At 35.7% G+C, this 26,333-nt stretch overlaps 1 protein-coding gene across 4 annotated transcripts in view; it reads left to right on the forward strand.

Moving 5' to 3' along the window:
- The window catches only part of XRCC4 (X-ray repair cross complementing 4), a gene marked incomplete at its 3' end in the record, with an annotated part of 262,025 nt that overhangs the window by 97,865 nt on the left and 137,827 nt on the right, over positions 1 to 26,333 (forward strand). For all 4 annotated transcript variants that reach the window (XM_079916017.1, XM_079916016.1, XM_079916019.1 and 1 more), the window contains exons 4-6: positions 17,453 to 17,619; positions 24,822 to 24,974; positions 25,860 to 25,957. In XM_079916017.1, the coding sequence (XP_079772143.1) occupies positions 17,453 to 17,619; positions 24,822 to 24,974; positions 25,860 to 25,957 (418 nt within the window). The remainder of the gene's footprint in view (positions 1 to 17,452; positions 17,620 to 24,821; positions 24,975 to 25,859; positions 25,958 to 26,333) is intronic.

Here is a 26,333-nt window from a genome sequence, read left to right on the forward strand (position 1 = left end):
TTCACAGAAGTGGAACTACAATATGCCAAAGCAGTTGATTTCTTTTGGACTTAACTAAGTTTCTGGTTTTAATATTTGCTAACAGCTAGGTGCTATTATATGTAACATGACTTATTTACATAATTACCACAAAACACTTGGTATTTCATCTAGTAATGACTAGTAATGACATTGTAATGTAATTTCATCTAGTAATGACATTGAAAACAGTAATTTTACTACTGCAGTATTTCGACATTTTTGTCTGGCTACATTTACACTTTGAGCTTTTAATGGCTGAAAATTCATGGTTGTAGTATTATATAGTTTGTATCAATTTTTCTAAAATTAATCTACTAACATTGTAGGCCTTATAAAATACTACTACCCTCTTTACATTTATGTAAAGCAGATATTCTATCTGATTCATCTTTCCATAATGTAGATTGCCTTGTACATATACATGGTAGGAACTAAAGAAAGAATATTTAATTGAATTTCAAGTTTTCATGTAGAATTCTACAGAAACTTATTGACTGTATTTCATATATTCCTTGTACTACTTTAGTCTTAGATCCAGAGCTCAAAATCTGAATTTATTACAATTAGCCCAGAGAAATATAATTTGATTTATTTCATCACATTGAGTGGTGAAACATATTCTCTGAACATGTCTTTATTATTTTGAGGACATTAATTCATTGACTTCTGGTATCCAACATTGCCATGGAAATCCGGTGCCATTCTAATTCCTTATAACTCATTCACAAGTAACCTATTTTATTGCCCTGTAATCTCTTAGGATTCTCTTTTTGTCCCATATGTTCTGAAATTTGATGATGCCGTGCCTTGCTATGAGTCCTCTTTTGATTAAATGTGCTGGGACCTTAGTAGACCCTTTCCATTTGGAAATTTAAATCTTTCAGTTCATGTATTTCTTCTGCTTTTTAAATTCCTTCTCTGTTTTGTTGTCTCTTTTGGCTAATTCTATTATGTGGATGTTAACTCATCCTGTACTGTACTGATCCTCTCATTTTCTCTCCTATTTTCCATCTGTTTACTTATTTGTGTGTGTATGTGTGTGTATGTGTGTTTGTTTAGCCCAGAATTCCATCCTTTGACACCTCAAGTCAGGAAGAGAGGACTCTACTTGTTCTACATGAGCTCTAGGACTGGACAGTGCCATGTGAGGAACAGTCATACAAACATGGATCTCACCCTATTTGAGTACTTTCTAGTTGCTGCCTGCTTTCTGTCATTCTTCAGTCTTTGAAATAGAGTTTTGTTTCTTGGGTGTTCTTTTTTTTTTTTTCCTGAAGGGTGGGGGGGGGGCGTCAGAGTTTATAATTGTTATCTCCAGGAGGGCTTAGTCTAATACAGCTTACTTTGCTATTAGCTGAACTAGAACTATCTCAATGTTAACTTTTAATTACATTTTTCTTTGTGAGAAAATTCAATTAAATGCATGGTTACCATCCATTGTACTCTCCAGTTCTTCTCAATCTCATTAAAAATAGTTGTTAATTTTTATACTGTACAGGCAGTTTTCCTATTAGGTAATTATCACCTAAAAAAAACTACCTTGAAAAATTTAAAATGTTTTTTAGACCAATAATTTCTTTTTATCTTGTCTGTAGGTCAATAAAGAAATAAATCAAAGTAAATATTACTAGTTTTCTATATAAATATTTTAGATTGGAATTTGGTTTTTAGAAATCGGCCATTAAATTATAATAAGTATGCTTGTTAGGATTCTTAATAAATATATTTGGATGAAAATTCTGACAGAAGAATTATTTTATTATTATTTTTTAAACATCTTTATTGGAGTATAATTGCTTTACAATGTTGTGTTAGTTTCTGCTGTATAACAAAATGCATCAGCTATATGCAGACATATATCCCCATACCTCCTCCCTCTTGCATCTCCCTCCCACCCTCCTTATCCCACCCCTCTAGGTGGTAGCAAAGCACGGAGCTGATCTCCCTGTACCATGCAGCTGCTTCCCACTGGCTATCTGTTTTACATTTGGTAGTGTATATATGTCCATGCCACTCTCTCACTTCGTCCCAGCTTATCCTTCCCTCTCCCCGTGTCCTCAACTCCATTATCTACGTCTGTGTCTTTATTCCTGTCTTGCCCCTAGGTTCGTGAGAACCTTTTTTTTTTTTTTTAGATTCCATATATATGTGCTAGCGTATGGTATTTGTTTTTCTCTTTCTGCCTTACTTCACTGTGTATGACAGACTCTAGGTCCATCCACCTCCCTACAAATAACTCAATTTCGTTTCCTTTTATGGCTGAGTAATATTCCATTGTATATGTATGCCAAATCTTCTTTATCCATTCAACTGTCGATGGACACTTAGGTTGCTTCCACGTCCTGGCTATTGCAGATAGTGCTGCAATGAACATTGTGGTACATGACTCTTTTTGAATTATGGTTTTCTCAGGGTATATGCCCAGTAGTGGGATTGCTGGGTCATATGGTAGTTATATTTTTAATTTTTTAAGGAACCTCCATACTGTTTTCCATAGTGGCTGTACCAATTTACATTTCCACCAACAGTGCAAGAGGGTTCCCTTTACTCCACACCCTTTCCACAATTTATTTGTTTATTTTCTGATGATGGCCATTCTGACTGGTGTGAGGTGATACCTCATTGTAGTTTTGATTTGCATTTCTCTAATAACTGGTGATGTTGAGCATCTTTTTGTGTGTTTGTTGGCAATCTGTATATCTTCTTTGCAGAAATGTCTGTTTAGGTCTTCTGCCCATTTTTGGATTGCATTGTTGTTTTTTTTTTTTTTGATATTAAGCTGCATGAGCTGCTTGTATATTTTGGAGATTAATCCTCTGTTGGTTGCTTCATTTGCAAATATTTTCTCCCATTCTGAGGGTTGTCTTTTTGTCTTGTTTATGGTTTCCTTTGCTGTGGAAATGCTTTGAAGTTTCATTAGGGCCCATTTGTTTATTTTTTTATTACCATTTCTCTGGGAGGTGGGTCAAAAAGGATCTTGGTGTGATTTATGTCATAGAGTGTTCTGCCTGTGTTTTCCTCTAAGAGTTTTATTGTGTCTGGCCTTACATTTAGGTCTTTAATCCGTTTTGAGATTATTTTTGTGTATGATGTTAGGGAGTGTTCTAATTTCATTTACAGCATTTGCTGTAAAGCTGGTTTGGTGATGCTGAGTTCTCTTAGTTTTTGCTTATCTGTAAAGGTTTTAATTTCTCCATCAAATCTGAATGAGATGCTTGCTGGGTAGAGTAATCTTGGTTGTAGGTTTTTCCCTTTCATCACTTTTAATATGTCCTGCCACTCGCTTCTGGCTTGCAGAGTTTCTGCTGAACGATCAGCTGTTAACATTATGGGGATTCCCTTGTATGTTATTTGTTGCTTTTCCCTTGCTGCTTTTAATATTTTTCCTTTGTATTTAATTTTTGATAGTTTGATTAATATGTGTCTTGGTGTGTTTCTGTTTGGGTTTATCCTGTATGGTACTCTCTGTGCTTCCTGGACTTGATTGACTCTTTCCTTTCCCACATTAGGGGAGTTTTCGACTATAATCTCTTCAAGTATTTTCTCAGACCCTTTGTTTTTCTCTTCTTGTTCTGGGACCCCTAGAATTTGAATGTTGGTGCATTTAATGTTGTCCCAGACGTCTCTGAGACTGACCTTAATTCTTTTCATTCTTTTTTCTTTATTCTGCTCCTTGGCAATTATTTCCACCATTTTATCTTCCAGGTCACTTATCCGTTCTTCTGGCTCAGTTATTCTGTTATTGATTCCTTCTAGAGTATTTTTAATTTTAGTAATTGTGTTGCTCATCACTGCTTGTTTGCTTTTTAGTTCTACTAGATCCTTCTTAAAAGTTTCTTGTGTTTTCTATATTGTGTTTCTGAGATTTTGGATTATCTTTACTATCATTACTCTGAATTGTTTTTCAGGCCGTTTGCCTATTTTGTCTTCATTTATTTGGTCATATAGGTTTTTATCTTGCTCCTTCGTCCTAAACAAAATTTTTTGTCGTTTCTTTCTTTTTTTTAATGGGTGGTGCTGTATTCCTGTCTTACTGGTTGTTTGGCCTGACACATCCAGCGCTGGAGTTTGCAGACAGTTGTATAGAGCTGGCTCTTCGTGCTGAGATGCGGGCCTCTGGGAGGCCTCACTCTGATTGATATTCCCTGGGGTCTGAGGTTCTCAGTCCAGCAGTTTGGACTCGAGCTCCCACCACAGGAGCCTGGGCCCCACCTGTGGCCTGGGAACCAAGATCCCACAAGCTTCATGGCACCATAAAAAAAAAAAAAAAGGAAGAAAAAAAGGATCAGTACAATATCAAAGAATAAAAAACAAAATAAAATTAGAAAGATAAAAAATAAATTAGAAAAGTAAAGCTATAATTGAAACGATTGCAACAAGGTAAGATAAAACCACAACAGGAAAAAGAAAAATAAGGTGGGGGGTGGGGGGCGGAGAACAAGCCAGAAGGAGAGATCACTAACAAAGTATAAAAATAAAATAAAATTAGAAAAATGAAAGGTTTATAAAAGAATCAACAACAATGAATCAACAAGGTAAAACAGATCCCCAATCTAAAAGAGGAAAAAAGAAAGAAAAAAAAAAAGCCTTGGCTATAGGGGCAGAGTTTAGGCAGGGGGTGGAACTTAGGCAGGGGCAGGGTTTTGGGTGGCAAAGGACCTAGGCGGGTGGAGGGGTGATGGTTGACCGTGGGGTGGGGTCTCTGCTTAGGACCTACACAGAAGGGGAGAGGTGGCATGTTGAAAGGAGGGCCTTTGGAGTGTGGAGTTCCGAGTTCTGGAGTTTGGAGGTAGGGCCCCGGGTGGGGGTGTGTGGGTGGGGTTTAGGCCCAGCGTTGGAGGGTGTCTCCGAGTGTAGAGGTAGGGCCCTGGGTGGGTGGCTGTAGGGGCGGGGCTTGGGCTCTGTGTGGCAGGAGGGAGGCTCCGAGGGCAGAGGATTAGGCCCGGGAGCCTAATAGGCTTCCCGTTGCCTAAGTGGACAGGGAAAGCACAGGCCCCATTCCCTTCCGTTCCTCCGCACCCCTCCCCCACTGTCTCCCCCAGGGTCTCCCTGTCGCCGCTGGACCCCTAACCGTGGGTGGGTCCCGCTGGGTGTAGGAACTCCTTCCCTAACCCAGCCGCCCCTCAGAGGTGCTAGTCCTAGGGGTCCGGCCTTTACTTTTGCTCCCCTTCCCCTCCCTCCCACTCCCTCAGGACCCATTCGGCTGGAGGGAGCCTAGGTGGGCAGAGGATCAGGCCCGGGATCTCAGCAGGTTCCTGGGGGTCCAAGTGGGCAGGGGAAACCTGGCCACGCTCCCTTTTGATCCTCTGACCTCCCAGTTGTTCCCCAATTTCCCCCCTTCGGGTGTGGGATCCCTTCCCTTCCCGCAGCCGATCCCCCAGGGCCTCCAGTCTCGTCCCGCCTCCACTTCTTCTCCCCCTTCACTCCCCCCACACCCCACGTCCTACCCGGGGACCTACTCTGGGAGTTCTTCCCGTCCCCTTAGATGTCTGTGGTCCCCCACTGGTGCCTGGTAGGTGCCCTAGTTGTGAGGAGGCGCGAATTCCGTGTCCTCCTAGTATGCCATCTTGATTCTGCCAAGATGGAATTTTTTAATCCATAGTTTAAAAAGACAGTTATTAAACTTTGTGAAATGTTTTTGAAAGAAATTCATATACCAAACAAAAAATGGACATATTTTTTCTGGATTCCTATATTTTATCATTTCATTTAAACTAGGATTTTAAAATACTTGGTACTTCTATGGCTTTTTAAAGATCACCCCTTTTGAGTTTACTAGTTTATGATAACTGATTTTAAGGAAATGCAGTTATAGTTAACACAATAAGTGTTTATGATTTTCTTTGTTTGTTTCCAAAAATTTCTAATGTCAATATAATGCCTTATAACCAGTCAAGCTGTTTCATCAAACATATATAGTTCAGTGCTTTGGGATTGGGAGGTTGGAGGTTGGCTTTAAGTTTCTGTAATTTTTAACTACGAAAGTCCAGGATTCATAATCAGAAAAAAATGTAAGATTCTGTTGTTTTCGTTTAATTTTCCTAGAGAATGTTAGAGAGACCTAAGCAGTTGTTACTAAACAGTGTAAACTGGTTTAAATTCAGAAATAAATAGTCCATGATATTTTGTACTATGTCCTATTAAGATATATTTCCTAAGTTTCTCATAGTAGATATTTTATCATATTGTAAGTGTTTTTTTCCCCAGTGTTGGCTTGCTTATTGTTTCTATGAGGCCTTAGGAGCTAAGCAACAGCACACAGTGATCCCAGCCCCAGTGAGATTTTTCTCTGTCATAGCCACTCTGGAATGCTACTGTGTTAAAGTAATCAACCGTTTTTAGAAGACAAGTCAATTTCAAACTGACTCGAGAGTGGAGTTTTTTGTGCCGTTTGGTATTGTGGCTTATTTTTAAAATCCTTCATGCCCAGCCCTTAGATTGTGTTCATGAATGTCTTATAGGATAAGTCATTATTTTGAATACAGTGGTTATAATTGCTTGTTCACGACCCACTTTCAAATAAATGTCAGTATTGAGATTCTAAAATAGAGATTGCTAACTTTCCCAAATACCATATAATCCTTTTGGTATGACCAAGGAATTCAAAATAACAAAAAATAAGACTACTAAGTAGGCAGTTACATTCATATTTCTACCTACACATCATTTGGGAGTCTTATCAGCTACAGTGTAGGGAGTTTGATTTAAAAATAAGCAATTGGTACAGCTACTATGGATATAAGAGTATATACATTCCTCAATAAACTAAAAATGGACCTACCATCTGATTCAGCAATTCTACTCTTGGATGTATATCCAAAGAAAACGAAAACACTAATTTGAAAAGATATATGCACCCCAGTGTTCACAGCAGCATTATTTACAATAACCAGGATATGGAAGCAATTTAAGTTTCCATCAAGAGATGAATGGGTAAAGGAGATATGGTACACACACACACACACACACACACACACACACACACACACACAGGAATATTACTCAGCCATAAAAAGAGTGAATTTTTGCCATTTGCAACACCATGGATGGACTTGGAGGATGTTATGCTTAGTGAAGTAAATCAGACAGAGAAAAACAAATACCAAATGTGTTCACTTAAATGTGGAATTTAAGAAATAAAACAGATGAATGAATGTAACAAAACAGAAACAGACTCACAGATACAGATAACAAACTAGTGGTTGCCAGTGGAGAGAGGGATTGAGGGAAGGAGCAAGACAGGAGATGGGATTAAGAGATACAAACTACTAGGTATAAAATAAATAAGATACAAGGATATAATGTACAGCACAGGGAATACAGTCAATATTTTATTATAACTTTAAGTGGAGTATAATCTGTAAAAATATCAAATCACTATGTTATACATCTGGAACTAATATGACATTGTAAATCAACTATACTTCAATAAAATTTTTTTAAAAATGAAAAAAGAAACAAAAAATTAACAATGAGAAACTTAACCAAAGGATATAAAAAAACCTCTTGATTATATAAAGAAATCCAGTGGTCCTGAATGGAGAAATTACACTGTAATTCATGTTGGAAATAAGTTAATTCCTTATAAAATAACTTGAAAATGAGTGTAATTCCAAACCAGATTCCTAGTATATTTTTTATGCTTCTTTCTTTGTTTTTAGTTTGTCTGAAATTCTGATATGTGTCACTTTTGCCATATTCTCTTGGTTAGAAGCAAGTCAGAGACCTGCCCACACTCAAGGAGAGGGAATTACATGGGGCCTGAGTACCAGGAGGTTGGGATAATTGGGGGCAATCTTAGAGGAAATGCTGAGTACTCTGTAAACACTTGTTTTCCTGCCTGTAATCTTCTGATGGCTTTTTGTTAGAGTAAGTTCTGAACTTGTTACTGTGGCCTACAAAATCCTATATGATCTACTCTCCTGTCTACCTTTCCAATCTCATCTCTGTTCTCTACCTCAGTTTTTGCAAGGACTTGTTCCCTGACCACTATATCTAAGCATACTCTGCCCTCTAATAGCTATCTTATGACTCATTTTATTTTCTTCATTGAATTTACAACTGTGTGAAATTATTATTTGATCATTTGGCATCATCAACCTCCTCTACTAAGATATAAGGTCCAAGAGAGTGTACACATTTTCTTGTTCACAACAGTATCTCCAATGCTTAACATATAGTCATACTCAGAAAGTCTGATAAATGAATACATTCTATGTTTAACCATGTAAGAATGGGAATACTAATTTGAGTAATATGTAGCCCCTATCCCTTTGCAGCTTTCAGACTAGTATGAGAAAAAAAAGTTAATATTGTAATGCTATGATAATTGTCCATGTTCACCCACTAGACTACCCAAGTGTAACTGAATGAATGTCTAATGGAAAGTACAGAGAGGAGTTAGTTTAGTAGTGAGAGGGATGGACAATGAATTCTGTCTTAGCATTTGAAGTTTCAGGTCTGTATAGGACATACTGGTGACATCACTCCAAAAATGAGTTAAATGTTTATAGAAGTCTGGACTTTAGGAGAGGTACCACCCGTAGATACACATTTGGCAGTTTTCAGCTTATCTGTAATGGAAGCTGTGATTGTGGATAACCCTAAAACTCTACAGAGAAAAAAGAGAAGTAGGTCAAGGGACCATTCCAAGAAATATTACCATATAGGCTGTAAGTGGAAGACAGAGAAGCATACTATGAAGATATGATTAGATGAGTATTATGAGATCTAGTAGAGTGTCAGGAAATCCAAGGCAATATTTCTTTTTCTAATATCAAAATTAAAGTAACAGGCAAATAATAGGCAACCCCTGCCTTCTACCTACCCCACTACCCCCAATTCAGTTAACTGTGGGAAAAGCCTTTTAGTTGATTCTAAATCCATGTATAGTAAAAATTTTCATTGTTAATTATAACTCCTAATTAGACCAGATAAGTCTTCTAGTTTTTACTATATTTTCCATGAACCAAAAGGCTCATCATCTCTATTTCAAGACATAATGGAGAACATTTACAGTCATTCAAAGTAAAAGTAACTTCTGAGATAGTCTTATCACATGGACCTTTGGGTGTTTCATTCTCAAGGGTTCTCTGACTCCCACCAATGAATTTTGCAATTATGAATACCAAATAATTCTTAGATGGTACTTAATATATTAAAGCATATAGCATGTCCTTAAAATCTAATAATTTTTAGCCCTATATTTAGAGCTCAGTGTATTTTCACTTTTAGAAGATTGCATTTTAATTGTAAGAACCTATAGGATCTACAGATCTACAACTCTGCATATGCAGAGCCTTGTTTGATCATATAATCATCTTGAGATATTTAAACATTTTTAAATAAGCTTTAAGAAATTTGGTCAAGAAAATAGTTGGAAAGGTGAGATTAATAGCCTCACAATAAAGCTCTCTTATCTGCTTAGAAAGTCCTTATCAGTATTCTTTTCTCAGTTCTAGCTACCTTGGAAGTTAAATGTGACCAGTTATCAACCTAGGTATGTCACTGTTTTAGAAGATTCATTTGTAATATTTTTTATTTAAATCTAAAATAACATTTCAGCAGGTCACAAAACCAAAGAGTTCATGATACTAAGACCTTAGTAAGAAATAGTTGATTCAGAATACTTACAGTTGATGATTAACATAACTAGGCCAAAGTAATACAGTTTAGTTTCTTTTTTACTACATAACTTGACTGATTTCCTTTATTACTAGAATTTTACAACTATGTATTACAACAATGGTATATTTACAACTATGTATTTGTCTACAATAGACAAAATATCCTGTATTACACACTATAATGAATAGGCTTTACTTTTTTAGTGTATACATATCTAGGCACAGCTAAACTTTTTTTTAATACTAATAAATTTAAAAACACATACTGAAAAGAACGGAGTTCCTGTGTGACCATTATTGCCTAGGAATCACATCAAGATATCTTTATTCCTCCTTTTCCTTTACCTTTACATCTTGGTTCCCAGGACAGTAACAAATATTAATTTTGTAAGGTTATTTAGACTACTTTGATAACGTATCAAAATGCAGCTCGTTAGTTGATATATTCTAAGCAGAGTATCAACTCACACCTTGATAATCCTCCTATCCCCAGAAACATGTGGAATGGCCATAAACAATTCCCCTGGAATTAGTGTTTATTTAGTGTATTTTACCAATACTATATATTCTCTTTTATCTGTTTGGCCACTCCAAAGAACCTGATAACTGAGTACATATATAACTTTATACATTCTTTAAAAAAAAAGTATCTTTTTAGGTTTTATTAAACTTATATATTATCACAGTATTGAGAGCTATTATGCAATATTTAAACCATGCCCTTTTGGTTGAAATTATACTATTCAATAAAATAAAACGGTTACATCCTTAAACAGATTAAAATATTTCTTAATTTGTATTCAGAGAATCACTGTCCCAATTATTTCCTTTACCCTGCCACATTATAATTGTATTCTCTTATTAATAAGGATCATTGCAATTTTAAAAAATTCAAGTCTTTATTGAGCACTTAATATATGTCTAGAACTGTATAAGACACTGTGGAGACTAAGGAAGACATAAGATAGGGTCTCTGACCTCAAAGAGCTAGAAATTTAAAGGAAAAGACTGCATTTCTGAAACAAGAGAAAAATATAGGGAGGATGAAACTGAGTGAAAAATTGTGTGAGACAAACTCTGAAGTATCAAGAACAGAGAAGCCAATGTAGGCTAAAGTAGTTTTAAGAGAATTTGCTCTGGACTTTGAAGTGATGAGTAAGGGGGTGTGGCATTTAATCTTGGATTTAAAGAATTGACAGATAGGTATCCAGAATAAAAGCCTGGCTAAAGAAAATGGATAAGTTTTCTGAAATTGAGAATTTTTAATGCAGATCAGATCAAAGATGCTATCTGTTTTGCTAGCTAAAATAATGACAGTTTAGAGTCAACTAGTGCAACCTACTATGATTACCAGTATTTAAGAAGTTAATTGTTTTCAACTTTTTTTTACATGGAAAAATAAAAACATAGCTTAAAACCTTAGATTATAGACTGAATGAGATGCTTAGTATAGGTTTGTGTACACTGAATTCTCCATACGATCTTGAGAACTAACTACAAAAGAGAAATTTATTTTTGCCCATGTCTCTAAAGAAGAGATATACTTTCAAAATGTCTTTAATTTGTGGTTTCTGACTCTGGTGTACCATTTGAAGTCCTGATTTCATATTGCAGATTATTTTGAAATTACAGAACTAATAAAGAACATCTGTATTAATAGCCTTACATGTCCAACAAAAAACTAAAGCAAAAGATTTTTAAATTGATAAAAACAGTGTAACTTTTGTTGGAATTTGCTAGTTTTAAAAACAATACTTTTCTAAAGTTGCCACTTCATTTGAGGGATGGTATAAAGATGGGCTGAATATAGAGTTAGAGCACAGAAATATTTCATGCTTCTCAATTCATTAGGCCTGATTTGAGGCCCTTCTCTAAGTCCAGTTCACATGGGCGTGTGGTCCCTTGCATCTATGAGGTAGACAGGCTGGAACAGAGGTAGTGAGAGTGGAAGGGTGCTTCCTGCCTTGGCTCTGAACCATGTGTATACAGACAGGATGGTCCAGCAGACTCACTCTCTCATACATTCCAGAATTTTTCTACAAAATAAGCAGAATATCTCAAGTTAAATATTTTTCTTGGATTGAGTTTTAAATACTTCTTGATTATTTTTATTGTTTGGAATAACAGATGTTCATGCCTGTTAAAGGACCCCAAACTAGTGAATATAATTAGAAAAAATAGAAACTGAAAAATACTTGCCTACTCTTAAGAAGAAATGACATTTTAAGTTTATTCTATACTAAATAGCCAAGAAGAAATTTAAGAATTCTCCTTTGGAATTTTGGATGTAAGGATTTGTATCCATTCAGCCAATCTGTGTCTTTTGGTGGGAGCATTTAGTCCATTTACATTTAAGGTAATTATCGATATGTGTGTTCCTATTCCCATTTTCTTAATTGTTTTGGGTTCATTATTGTAGGTCCTTTCCTTCTTTTGTGTTTCTTGCCTAGAGAAGTTCCTTTAGCAGTTGTTGTAGAGCTGGTTTGGTGGTGCTGAACTCTCTCAGCTTTTGCTTGTCTGTAAAGGTTTTAATTTCTCCATCAAATCTGAATGAGATCCTTGCTGGGTAGAGTAATCTTGGTTGCAGGTTTTTCTCCTTCAACACTTTCAATATGTCCTGCCACTCCCTTCTGGCTTGCAGAGTTTCTGCTGAAAGATCAGCTGTTAACCTTATGGGGATTCCCTTGTGTGTTATTTGTTGTTTTTCCCTTGCTGCTTTTAATATGTTTCCTTTGTATTTAATTTTTGACAGTTTGATTAATATGTGTCTTGGCGTATTTCTCCTTGGATTTATCCTGTATGGGACTCTCTGTGCTTCCTGGACTTGATTTCCTTTCCCATATTAGGGAAGTTTTCAACTATAATCTCTTCAAATATTTTCTCAGTCCCTTTCTTTTTCTCTTCTTCTTCTGGAACCCCTATAATTCGAATGTTGGTGCGTTTAATGTTGTCCCAGAGGTCTCTGAGACTGTCCTCAGTTCTTTTCATTCTTTTTTCTTTATTCTGCTCTGCAGTAGTTATTTCCACTATTTTATCTTCCAGGTCACTTATCCGTTCTTCTGCCTCAGTTATTCTGCTATTGATCCCATCTAGAGTACTTTTAATTTCATTTATTGTGTTGTTCATCGTTGCTTGTTTCATCTTTAGTTCTTCTAGGTCCTTGTTAACTGATTCTTGCAATTTGTCCATTCTATTGTCCATTCTATCTCCAAGATTTCGGATCAACCTTACTATCATTATTCTGAATTCTTTTTCAGGTAGACTGCCTATTTCCTCTTCATTTGTTAGGTCTGGTGGGTTTTTATCTTGCTCCTTCATCTGCTGTGTGTTTTTCTGTCTTTTCATTTTGCTTATCTTACTGTGTTTGGGGTCTCCTTTTTTGCAGGCTGAAGGTTCGTAGTTCCTGTTGTTTTTTGTGTCTGTCCCCAGTGGCTAAGGTTGGTTCAGTGGGTTGTGTAGGCTTCCTGGTGGAGGGTACTAGTGCCTGTGTTCTGGTGGATGAGGCTGGATCTTGTCTTTCTGGTGGGCAGGTCCACGTCTGGTGGTGTGTTTTGGGGTGTCTGTAGACTTATTATGATTTTGGGCAGCCTCTCTGCTAATGGGTGGGGTTGTGTTCCTGTCTTGCTAATTGTTTGGCATAGGATGTCCAGCACTGTAGCTTGCTGGTCGTTGAGTGAAGCTGGGTGCTGGCATTGAGATGGAGATCTCTCGGAGATTTTTGCTGTTTGATATTATGTGCAGCTGGGAGGCCTCTTGTGGACCAGTGGCCTGAAGTTGGCTCTCCCACCTCAGAGGCACAGCACTGACTCCTGGCTGCAGCACCAAGAGCCTTTCATCCACAGGGCTCCTTAATTTGGGATGATTCGTTGTCTATTCAGGTATTCCACAGATGCAGGGTATATCAAGTTGATTGTGGAGCTTTAATCCGCTGCTTCTGAGGCTGCTGGGAGAGATTTCCCTTTCTCTTCTTTGTTCTCACAGTTCCCAGGGGCTCAGCTTTGGATTTGGCCCCGCCTGTGCGTGTAGGTCGCCGGAGGGCGTCTGTTCTTTGCTCAGACAGGACGGGGTTAAAGGAGCCGCTGATTCGGAGGCTCTGGCTCACCCAGGCCGGGGGGTAGGGAGGGTCACGGAGTGCGAGGTGGGCCTGCAGCGGCAGAGGCCGGCGTGACGTTGCAGCCTGAGGCGCGCCGTGCGTTCTCCCGGGGGAGCCGTCCCTGGATCCCGGGACCCTGGCAGTGGTGGGCTGCACAGGCTCCCCGGAAGGGCGTGTGGCTAATGACCTGTGTTCGCACACAGGCCTCCTGGCGGCGGCAGCAGCGGCCTTAGCGTCCCATGTCCGTCTCTGGGCTCCGCACTCTTAGCCGCGGCTCGCGCCCGTCCCTGGAGCTCTCTCAAGCAGCGTTCTTAATCCCCTCTCCTCGTGCACCAGGTAACAAAGAGGGACGTAAAAGTCTCTTGCCTCTTCGGCAGGTCCAGACCCCTCCCCGGACTCTCTCCCGGCCAGCCGCGGCGCACCAACGCCCTGCAGGCTGTGTTCACGCCGCCAACCCCAGTCCCCTCCCGGCGCTCCGACAAAAGCCGGAGCCTCAGCTCCCAGTCCCGCCCGCCCCAGCGGGTGAGCAGACAAGCCTCTCGGCTGGTGAGTGCCGGTCGGCCCGATCCTCTGCGCTGGAATCTCCCCGCTTTGCCCTCCGCACCCCTGTTGCTGTGCTCTCCTCCGCGGCTCCCAAGCTCCCCCACTCCGCCTCCCGAAGTCTCCACCCGCGAAGGGGCTTCCTAGTGTGTGGACACTTTTCCTCCTTCACAGCTCTCTCCTGCTGGTGCAGGACCCGTCCCTATCCTTTTGTCTCTGTTTAGTTTTTTCTTTTGCCCTAACCAGGTACGTGGGGGGTTCCTTGCCTTTTGGGAGGTCTGAGGTCTTCTGCCAGCGTTCAGTAGGTGCTCCGTAGGAGTTGTTCCACGCGTAGATGTATTTCTGGTGTATCTGTGGAGAGGAAGGTGATCTCCGCGTCTTACTCTTCCGCCATCTTCCCGGAAGTCCGGATGTAAGGATTTGAATGATATTTTGAAAAAAAAGTTTCTTGTTATTAGTGATTTAAAATTGTTCCCTTTTTCTTTTGCCATCTAAAATAGAATGTTAGGAGGCTAGACTTGTGTTTATCTGTGCATTTGTATTTTACTGATTACTGTATTCAGGATCAGCGTGTGATCCTGAATATCACACTTTGAAATGGATAATGGATCATTATCCATTTGGCATTTTTGAAACTTCCAAGTGATGAAAAACTCTTTTCTTTCTAAAAATGTCCATCTTAGTCAAAGCTTCCTGACAATTGTGATAATGCGAGAATACAAAATCACAGTGTGGGTTTATGTTTTACTGATAATGTAATCTATTGTCTAAAAATAAAATAAGCTTAATTTTTCTTCTGCATGGACTCAAGGAAGTAATATTCTACAGCTAATCTTAATTTTTGTATGTTTGTTTGCATAAGAGAAGCTTTAAAAGGTTAGTGCTCAAATTTACTTTCAATTTATATATTCTTTACATAGATAAAACTTTCCTATTTAAACTTATACTTGTTAAATGGACTCATTATATGCACTTATATGCAAATGTTTTTGGCCATTTGATTCTAAGTATAAGAGAAATAAATCAGATGTGACAAATAGTCTGAAATAATTTCAAAATTCTTAGAATTTTTCCAAGTCTTTTTTGGGTAAAGGTTTAATAATAATAATTATACTATTTTAAAATAATAATTTTACTATTAAAATTAGAATTAAGCTCTAATTTAGGTTTTATATATCTATCTACACAACTGGATGTACTCATTGAAATATTGAAATAAAGGACAATTTTTCTTAATCTGATTCCCATTCTTTTGTTAAGAAAGAGAAAGAGGTGAGATAAAACAGATAAAACAAATTAAAGGATTAAGAAGACATTGTGACCTCCTCAGATTTCAAAAAAAAATACACAAATACATACTCAATTTCTTTGTGACTAAACCAGTACTATTCAGTCCTCTAAAGTGTGCCTATAATACAAGAATATAAATATCCTTTGTTTTCCTTTACATTTTAAGCAAGTATATATAAATGTTTTTCAACACCTAGGAATTGTCAGTGTTTAGGTCTTTTCACAGGGTTTCTAAAATATTAAGTAAAATATCTACCTGTGTTTTCGATCTGAAAATTTAAAATAAATTGGTAAACATAATTCATCCAGAAAAGTTTACTCTGTGGGGTTAAACAACTAAATGATTCTAAATTATAGGAATTAACTGAAATGTTTTATAAATTGCCACTCAGATTGCAAACATTGGATTTTTACTGTAGTGACTTTTAGTTTTATTTGTAAATCGACTAACAGTGATTTGTCTCAGAATTATCAATCACTATTAAATATTTCTCAATCTGTATGTAACATATTTATAGAAATACTCCTTTACAGGCAAGACACTTTAGAAATATTCCTATTAGTGAATGCCATAATAGAAATTACTGATCCAGGAGACAAACAACAACACAAAACCAAAAAAACCCTTTTGTACCCTCAATTTTGCTACCTACTTAATGCCTTTAAAATCTCTCTTCAGAATTATGTGTAGGTTCTGAACCTAATTCTTCCTCTTACTTGTTTGTTTACCATACTCATTTATGTCAGGAAACAGTGTAACAGGATAGTATAGTAGGATCTTGATTTTATTCCTTCAGTATATTAGATAACTACTCTGAACCTCACTTTACTAATCTATAAAATGGATATAATAGTTCCATTTTGGTGATGATTAGATTAATTTGTATTTGTGCTATGCTTGAGTTATACTTCAATTGTAAGGTATGGTGGCTATATAATTATAATTGTCATTTAAAAGCTTATTTTAGTTACAATAATTCTAATTTTAATAATAAGGATATTATAGTTATTAGTAAATCATTGTGTTTCAGTATCTTTATCTACCAAATGAGGAGAGCCTATGTTCCTTTCAGAATTCCTTAACTATAATAAAATTTTATTACACGGTTTTATTTTGTAGTGCCCTCTCACAGAGGAATTAAGATATTTTTATGTCTTACCTTTATGCAAAAGTACTCAAGTTTGACATGTGACATTATTATTTATAATTTATAGTAATAAATTGTTGGTTTTTGATAAACCTGGTAACAGTCATTACTCCTTTATCTGTTTTTTAAAACCCTATATTTTTCTTAGGTATTACAAAAATTTTTCTCTTTCTTCACAGGTAGCTTCTGTCAGTTATTTGATTTTACTATCAGTACTAACAGAAACCAGAGTTAAGAATCTTCATGTAGGGACTTCCCTGGCAGTCCAGTGGTTAAGACTCTGCGCTTCCACTGCAGGGGGCACGGGTTTGATCCCTGGTCAGGGAACTAAGATCCTGCATGCATGCCACATGGCCAAAAAAAAAAAAAAAAGAGTCTTCATGTATAATTTCTTTCCTTATTCTGAGCATAGTGACTTAAATTAGGTAGTAGCAAACAGATGGTAGTATGCTTATATGGTATTTATGTTGTTTTCTTTTCTGCTAGGAGGTGGGAGAATGACTTACCACTTAAAAAGAATTATTCTTAGGTTATATGTTGATTTATCTGATAAGCTTTAGTAAAAAAGTAGGAAGCTGCCCAGTAATTTTGTTCATTGTATTTATATCTGGTAAATGAGCTATATTTAAATCTTAAACTTTTTTCCCCTCAGAAGAAAATATGTGTATTTAAAACTGGACCACTCAATTTTGATATTCTCCCCCAAAGCTAATCATGTTTTCCTTTCATCCTAGTTCAGACTTGGTTCCTTCAACCTAGAGAAAGTTGCAAACCCAGCTGAGGTCATTAGAGAACTTATTTGTCGTTGCCTGGACACCATTGCAGAAAACCAAGCCAAAAATGAGCACCTACAAAAAGAAAATGAAAGGCTTCTGAGAGACTGGAATGATGTCCAAGGACGGTGTGTGCATAATGTGCTTGTATCATAAAAACACTAAGCTCTTTATATCATTGTAGCTATAAGTTAATGATTTATACATTTATAATATATGTAGACTAGCATATATTTAAAATGAAATCTGTCATTAATTGTACCTTTACTTAATGTGATTAAACTAAATTATTGGTCATTATTGTACATTATATGAGTACATTAACACTTTTAGGTCCTTAGTATTTGGTGGCCCCGGCAAACTAATAACAATACGGAGTAATTGGACAGTGAGAATCAGAACTCATTAATATTAATCAAAGTTTAGGAAGTTGATGTTTATAAGGATTAATTGACTTCAAATTATAAGATTAATAATGAATAAAAAAGACATGAAATATAAATAAGCATAGTTGATTCCTTATTTGGAATCTTTTTATGAATGGCATCTATTTCAGGTGAAGTTTGTGTTTTGGTTCCTAATAAAGACTTATTTTTGCTGATTGATTGAAAATTCATACTATCAGCATTTTAAAAAGAAGTAATTGTTACTACTGGATAAGACATTGAAAAGCCTTTATTTTCCTGATTTTGCTCCTTATCTTTTAAACGATGAAGAAGAAAGTGACCTATCTTCTCAATTATGCATTTTTCTCAACTATATCATAACCTAGGCTGGTCCAGGGTGTAGCCTGTATTACTCTATTATGTAAAAGATGTTTGAAGGAAATAAAATATATGTTGTGAATATTTGTATCTCTATAAAGATATATTAATATAATATGCATGCATTTGTATATATATACATTGTAGCATTTGAAATAATTATGTAGAATATATAAAATAATAATAATTATTATTACATCCACTATGTAAAGTAGATTTTTTATCTTTCATTCAAACCAGTTGCTCTAAAACATAAGAACATTTATCCAATTTAGGATCTTTTTAGGGCACTCACTAAGATTGTTCTTTATGGACATTAGTAAGTATATGGGGGAGTGCATGAAAAACGTGAAGGGTTTTTTCATCATCAATATATGTATGTGAAAATGAGGTTGACTAGAGGATATTGTTTCTATACATTTACTTATATTTATTAATTAATGCAAGGCATCAACTTAACACCTATCACCTAAAACTTGGTTCTATTTGGCTCTCATTTATTATATTAATAAAATATCTTATTTTCTTTTAGTTCTGAATTAATTTTTATCTCCAATTATATAAAGTAATTAGACCAAATCAAAATTATATAAATGTTAGGAAACCATACAGAAAAATAATTTAACGTTTCTCTTTAAAATTCATGTTCTTATGAATTAATACCAAATATTTGGTCTAGAAAGCATGTTTTGGGGCTCATATCAGTAGTTTGAGTGTGTTTTTCTATTTTATATACAAAATAAATCAAATGAAATGAGACGTACCCTGGTCGTGATAAGCCATTATATTAAAAACTCAAAATACCCTCAGGATGATCGGAAATTTGATTCACAAATTGCCCACAAAAATGCAGACTGGGTACTTGGTACTTGAGCAAATTGCTTTAAAATGTCTGCAAGACGTTGAAAGAGGTATTATCTCATCAGTATTCAACACCACTGCCATAGGATGGAAAGCAGCAGGGAACAAAGATGAGACAGTGGAGACAAATATACCTTGTGCTGTAAAACAGCGTACGAGGGTATATATAATATGTGCCCCACGGATGCTTGATTTACTGTTTCGGAATTACCCAGAAAATTCTTTAGTATTATTGTGGCAAAAAGTTACCTATTTGATCAAAAGCATAGCCATGTAGCTTATCACCAGTCTTATTATGCTCCAGCTGTTCTTTTTTTTTTTTTGTAAATACTGGATCACATATCTTCTTCAGGAATTGAAGATGTGTGCCCTTGGAGTGGCCCTTCAAACAGAGGAAACAAAGTCCACTCCAGAGAATTCTAGGCTCTTGGTTGTATTCTAGATGTTGGATTAGTAGATTTATCTATTTTCCAAATTTGGTTTTCTTTCCTATCATACAGAAAGTGGCCATTTTAAAGAGCTGTAAATACACCTTGGTCATGGCCAAGCAGTATTTCCTGAAGTGTTCCCTCTCCAGAGCCTTAGTACACTGGGAAATGAGCAAAGGATTTACAGCTCCTGCTTCCATAAGGCAGTAGTACTGATCAAGAGTCTTTAGAGAGATTAGAAATAGGATACAAACATACTGAGTTAGGTAACTGACCACATAGATAGTAGAGTTGAGGTCTTCTCATTAGGCCTGGTCACAGTTCAGTTTCCGTGCTGGTTCTGATTAGTCTTATATCAGTGTCCATTCATGATCCAATCATTTCTTCCTTATCGTTTTTCAAGACTATGTGTGCCTGGGAGAGTGGGGGTGTGGGTCACAAAATAGGTGCTGAGAATTCCCTTAGAAGCTATGGTAGATAGGTCTGAAATATATTTAATACACACTAGGATATTATATGAGCAAAAAGCAATCATATACATGGTGCTTATACCATGGAAAATGTTTATGATGTGTTGAGGCAAAATGTGAATTTCCAAAAATATGAAGAGTGTCTCATTTTTTTTTGTAAAATATGTCTTCAGATAGAGAGTATCTAGAAAGAGAAAATTAAATGATAATAGTGTGTGTCTAGAATTGTGAATTAAATTTTCCTTTACTTCTTGGGAGTATTTTTTGCATATATTTTTGTGTTTAAATATGTATCATTATTATAATCAGAGCCAAATCTAAAGCTGTTTCCATTTGGGATGACAGTGGAGAATAAATAAGGTTTGAGTAAGGAGTGAGGAATTACAGTAAGAGTAAAAAGAACGAGCTTTAACATGTAGACTTTTAACATATATATTTGCTGTTATTCTTTTATTTGCTATTTAATAATTGCAGTCTTAGCTCCATTTTAAACAAGTGACATTACTGGATTAATTTAATTCTGTATAGTTTAGATAAAGGAGAAGACATTAGAAATATTGTATGTAAATCCTTAGGTCATTAGCTATATTTATTTCACTGGTTTTTCCTATTTAGTTTCAAATAACAACTCTCAAGTTCCACGTTACTGAATAGGTCTTTTGTTTGCACTCAGACATCAAGTTAGAAACTCTCTAGCTTTACTCTGAGTTATAGTTATTAAACCTATAATTGAAGGCAGTTTTCAGCATTTTGAATTGGGTTGACACTCATGAAATCATTAGAATAGAAGAGACCTTGAAAGCTCTTCTACTTCATCTCTCTGCCTTCAAGCTAGGATCACATTATAGCCAGATGAATTTAGTCCAATTTTTAAAGACCTCAAGAGATATCTTCAACTCCTGTTGGTAGCCCATTACATTGTTTAAGAACAGTCACAGGCAGAAAATTCTTCCTTCCATCTATTGGTAATCTGAGTCCTTCATGGTGTACTGAAGGCCATTTCCTCTTGTTCTGTCATGAGAAAGGATGAGGAACAGCTGTTTACCATCTTCTTCAGTACTTAGAGGCTTATTAAATCTCTTTACCACTGCTTGCTTTTCCATTTCTTTTTAGCATTCTTTGTCCTCTGAACTCTGTGAAGATTTTCTTTTGCTGCACAACCCTGACCTGGATATAAATTTGATCAGAGCTGTAAATACAAGGATTACTGCACTGTTTCTAAGTACCACATGTTCACATTTACATAGCTGTTGTTTTATTTTGGGTTATCATTTACTCTTTTATTTTGGATGTTATTTCTCCACGAAATTACCTTGTTTCTGCTCTCATTTTTGTTGTTTTTTTTTGACATTTATTCTTAAATTCTTTGTTTTCCCATCCAGAAATATTTTATTTGAATATTCAGTGTTTTCCATATTTAGTTTTTACTCTTTTAGTTCAGTGTTTTGTTTTTTTTTTAAGTACTGTCATTTGGTCTGAGTTCCTAGATACCTCAGTCCTAGGCTGCTAATTAAACTTTATTGTTCTGTTGTCCCAGTCACTGTTAAAAGGATAAAGCATCATTAGGCCTTTCCTGTTTGATGTTATTTATGGTTTCATCAGGTTTGAGCTTTGCTTTAGAGATGATCCTTGGACCAGCTGTGGTCTGATCTGGTTGTATGTGAGTTCTCCTTTAGTATTGCTAAACTTAGGAATGAATCCCGTATGTCTCACTTACTAATACCTGTTCAGTTCTTGACGTGGAGGGTTGGCAGGAGGCAAGTATCAATAATATGGAAGGCATAGTAACATCATAATGCTGTAAGGGAGGAATGGCATTACAAATGTGATGGGAGGATGGTATGTACCTGTTAGTTACTGAATATTAAATAAAAAGACAGAGTTCTCTGAATTTGTTAATCATTAATAATCAAGAGTAAATTCATATCCTGAAACTATTCACAATAATACTATTTCCTAGCCAACCCCCACTCCCCAGCTTTGTCTAGGAAGTGTTATTCAGTTTAATGATTAGAGGTTTGGTTGTAACAAAATCCTAAAGCTTTGCTAAAACCAAGCAAGGTTAACTCACAGAATGCCATGCATTCTACTGAGTTTGCTTTCCTATCACAGAAATGTTGTTACCTTTGACAGTGTAGCTGTGACACTATCTATTTAGATTAATAATATTCTTTAGACAAAAAAGATATATTTCATTTTGATATCTATTTTTAATTCATGAGTTATACCAAATGTTAATTTTAATAAAGGTTTGGAAATTTGCTTGATAGTTGATAAGTACACATAATCTTTCAATCAAGAATTATTGAAGTGATTTATATAGAAATTAAATATGCCTTTAAATCAGATAAGTTACTAATTGGTTACTATAGTTATGGATTTACATATTGAATTATTATACAAGATTTTTATTGTAAATTTTTATAACTGATTTTTACTTTGTATATGTTTAAAGTATTTTATTATTGTACACTCAGGTGTATGTTCTAGTTATCTTTTTTTTTTTTTTTGCGGTACGCGGGCCTCTCACTGCCGTGGCCTCTCCCGCCGCGGAGCACAGGCTCCGGACGCACAGGCCCAGCGGCCACGGCCCACGGGCCCAGCCGCTCCTCGGCATGCGGGATCCTCCCGGACCGGGGCACGAACCCGCATCTTCTGCATCGGCAGGCGGACTCTCAACCACTGCGCCACCAGGGAAGCCCTCTAGTTATCTTTTAAACTTGTGTTACATTGGAAAATAGTACAAGAAAATAAGAATATAATGTTTACAAACACTTTGCATCTGAAATATAAATGCAGTAACATATCCCAGCTTAAAATAAGCGATCAATATTGGCAGCTTCTCCTCAACTTTGGCTCTATTTTTTTCCCCACACCTTTTGGAGTACTTCTTTCTCAGAGAGCTTTGCTTATGATAGAGGTACTGCTATATTAATATTTATCACAGTTTTTTTTGCAAGTGGATAAACAATTTTTTAAATTAAAGTTAAGCCTGTATAAAATGTTCATCAAGTACAGATGAGTATGAAATTAAAAATCCTCTATCCTTAGCCTACCCTTGGAGGTAATTAATTTTTAGAATTTCTATTTTCATTCTTTTGGTGATTTGCTACATATACTTATTCACTCTGCTTCTTAATGTTCTGAAATTTAAGATTTACTTGTGTGCTCCCTGCTATAAGATGAGGAATTTTGATCACTTCCCCTGGTCTTGTTTTTCTCCCCTGACCCACATCCCAGGTTTCATTTTAATTTTACTTTCATGCATCTTTTGGTCACATTTATTTATTTTTAAATCCATTAGCCTTTTAGGCAATGTAATTGATTCCCTCTTTATAAAACATAAGCATTAAGCATCCCTACGCTCTTTCATTTATTTTCTTCCTTTCTATTCCTAAACTCTTTTAGCTGTACCATTATGTGCATCACTTAAATATCACAATTTTTTAGAAGCTTGAAGAAGATGAAAAATATTACTGTTACAATAGTGAATAGCTATTAAAGGAGTGAAAAATATAATATTCAGAATCACTGGTTTTACATTTCTTCATAAGATGTCCATATTAACTTGCTCACTTCATTCATTTATCTGATAAATAGCTATTCAACATCTGTTGAATGCCAAACACTATGCTAGGCACAGAGGATAAAGCAGCCAATAAAACATACATGCTCTCTGCCCTTACGGAGTTCACAGCCTTGGCAATGACTATGGTATAAGACTGCTGTAATTGGTCCCAGAAAATATAATGCCATATGTTCCCTTTCATCCCATGAGAGGCCCTAATTCTTTGCATTTCTAGCTAGGTAGTCTCTTGAAAGTATAAGGACGTGTATATCAAATTTTGACATTTTTGTTTCTATTTCACTGAAAAATATATATAGTTAAATAATATATATAATGAAAATACTAGAATACCTGTATAGAACAACAAGTATAATTAACAGTATGATAAAGAGAAAACCAGGCAGAGCTAAACTCCTTTTAAAAGAATATATTACATGAAATAATTTATATTTGAATCTTTAAAATAGAGGTTTATTCATGGTGTGTGTGTATGCACATATCAAGTATATACAACCTCTGCTAGTTTGCCTTCTTTATTTTATATATATCTGAGAAATTAAAATTAGTACAGTCTCTTGTTAGCTCATTTGAACATTGTAGGAAGAATTATAAATAATAGAGAATTTTATATTTTGTCTTATATATCTAAACTTTAAAATGTATAGTGTTTCACATTTGCTGTTTCATTAATCTCCTTGGAAATTTCAAGTTGGATAAATATATGTATGTGTGTGTGTGTGTTTGCTGGGTTATAAGATACAACTGGGTATGTCATGTTCTTGTTGTGGAGCAGTTCATAATCTATTTGGGGAGAACTGATTAAGTAAATCACTTAATCACAAAACAAGATCATGGTTGCTATTATAGTAATATTAACAAAGTACAAGAAACATAGGCTATAGTTACTCTTGTTTGAAATTTCTCCCACAAATATGTGCTTTTGGAAATAAACCATAGATGTGAATAAGTTATTACATTTAGGCATTTAGATGTTTTAAAAGCTTTTTTGCTGTCAGTTTCCAATTTCTATCCTTTTCTCAGTATGTAAACTACAAACGCTAATGAACAATAAGTTCTAATTATTTGTTTACCTATATAAAACTTTAAATCAATGAAAACATGTTTAAATGGTTTTAATTGTATTTTTCTTGAAAAATTTTCTTGAAATTGTCTTCAGTATTAGATTGAATACTAAAACAAAACCTGCATGATTTATTTATTTGTTTGTTTATATTTTAGATTTGAAAAATGTGTGAGTGCTAAGGAAGCTTTGGAGACTGATCTTTATAAACGGTTCATTCTGGTGCTGAATGAGAAGAAAGCAAAGATCAGAAGCTTAAATAAATTGTTAAATGAAGTTCAAGAACTGGAAAAGAACATCGAGCATAAAAGGTATTTTGACCTTTCTGTTTTGGGATGGCAGATGCAGATATTTTAGTGCAATTTCTTCCCAAACTTAATGAAAGTTAGATGCCAACTTTTTAGTAATATGAGATCATTTGATAGTCTGGGGTTGGATGCTCTGGTTGTTAGATGCAGTGGACTAGAGAATACTCAACATGATCTCTCCATGCCTGCCCAACTGTCACACCTAGACTTAAATCATAAAACTGCCATGAGATTTACCTAAATAATACTAATTTAATTCTTAGGCATCACTAAGAAATATATTAATTAAAAGCTTTCATCTTCTGCAGAACCATAGAGTTGGGCACACATTTGTAATCTCGATGTCTAAGCAATGCTTAATTTTAGAATCAGGTGACTCTAAGTGTGAATATGTACTTGATTTTTAAGGAAGAATCATAGGTGACTTATGACTGTGGTATGGCTTGGACAATCCTTAAACTCTCTGTGCCTTACTTGGATATCTTCGTAATAAGAATAAAGGTACCCATCTCAGAGTTTTGGGGAGACCAAATGAAAGGCAGAACTGCTTTGAGATCAGTAAAGTACTGATTACTCTGTGACCCACAGAAGGTAATTTAGAATAGTATTGTGATTTGATAGATAAATAATAAATGATAATAAACTGACTCAAGAATTAATTATAGTGAGCACTAAACCACATTTATATAAGGTAAAAGAGAAACTTGTTCTTAAGGAGTTAACATATAGTCTTTAAAGTGCTTTCATCTTAATTATATCTATTTCAATATATATTTGTTTAATTATAATGTTTTTCCAGGGATATTTTCTATAATTACTTACTGGTGAATTTGATACCTAGCCAGGAATGAACCAATAATTTATAAGTCTGCCTCTCTCTGTTTCTAGGGAAACTCCAACATGTTCTGAAATGACTACTGACAGAGATGCAATCTATGATGAAAGTACTGATGAGGAAAGTGAAATCCCACCTAATCCCAGTCCAGGTAAAGTAAATACATCTATTTCCTTTGTTGAACATCTCACTTGGGCTTATTATTTATTACTTATTATGATAATAAACCTTAAAGAAAAATGTTACAAAAATAATTTTTTCTACACACATTCTTTAGGGTTTTTAGTCTAAAACCTCAACTACTTAATGTTAAAAATTAATATTTAATATAAAATCCAGCAACTCGTTGGCAACAACAAAACAAGCAAGCATGCACATGTATATACATACACACACACATGTACATCAAGGTATACTATTCCTCATTAAACAAAGATGCATAAACGATAAGCAAGATATGTCTTCATGTCAAATATGTACCAGGAACTCTTCTGTGCAGTAGAGAGCAAAACACAAAAATTTCCTCT

This window comes from Stenella coeruleoalba, assembly GCF_951394435.1.
Source record: "Stenella coeruleoalba genome assembly, chromosome: 3".
NCBI classification, from domain to species: Eukaryota; Metazoa; Chordata; class Mammalia; order Artiodactyla; family Delphinidae; genus Stenella; species Stenella coeruleoalba.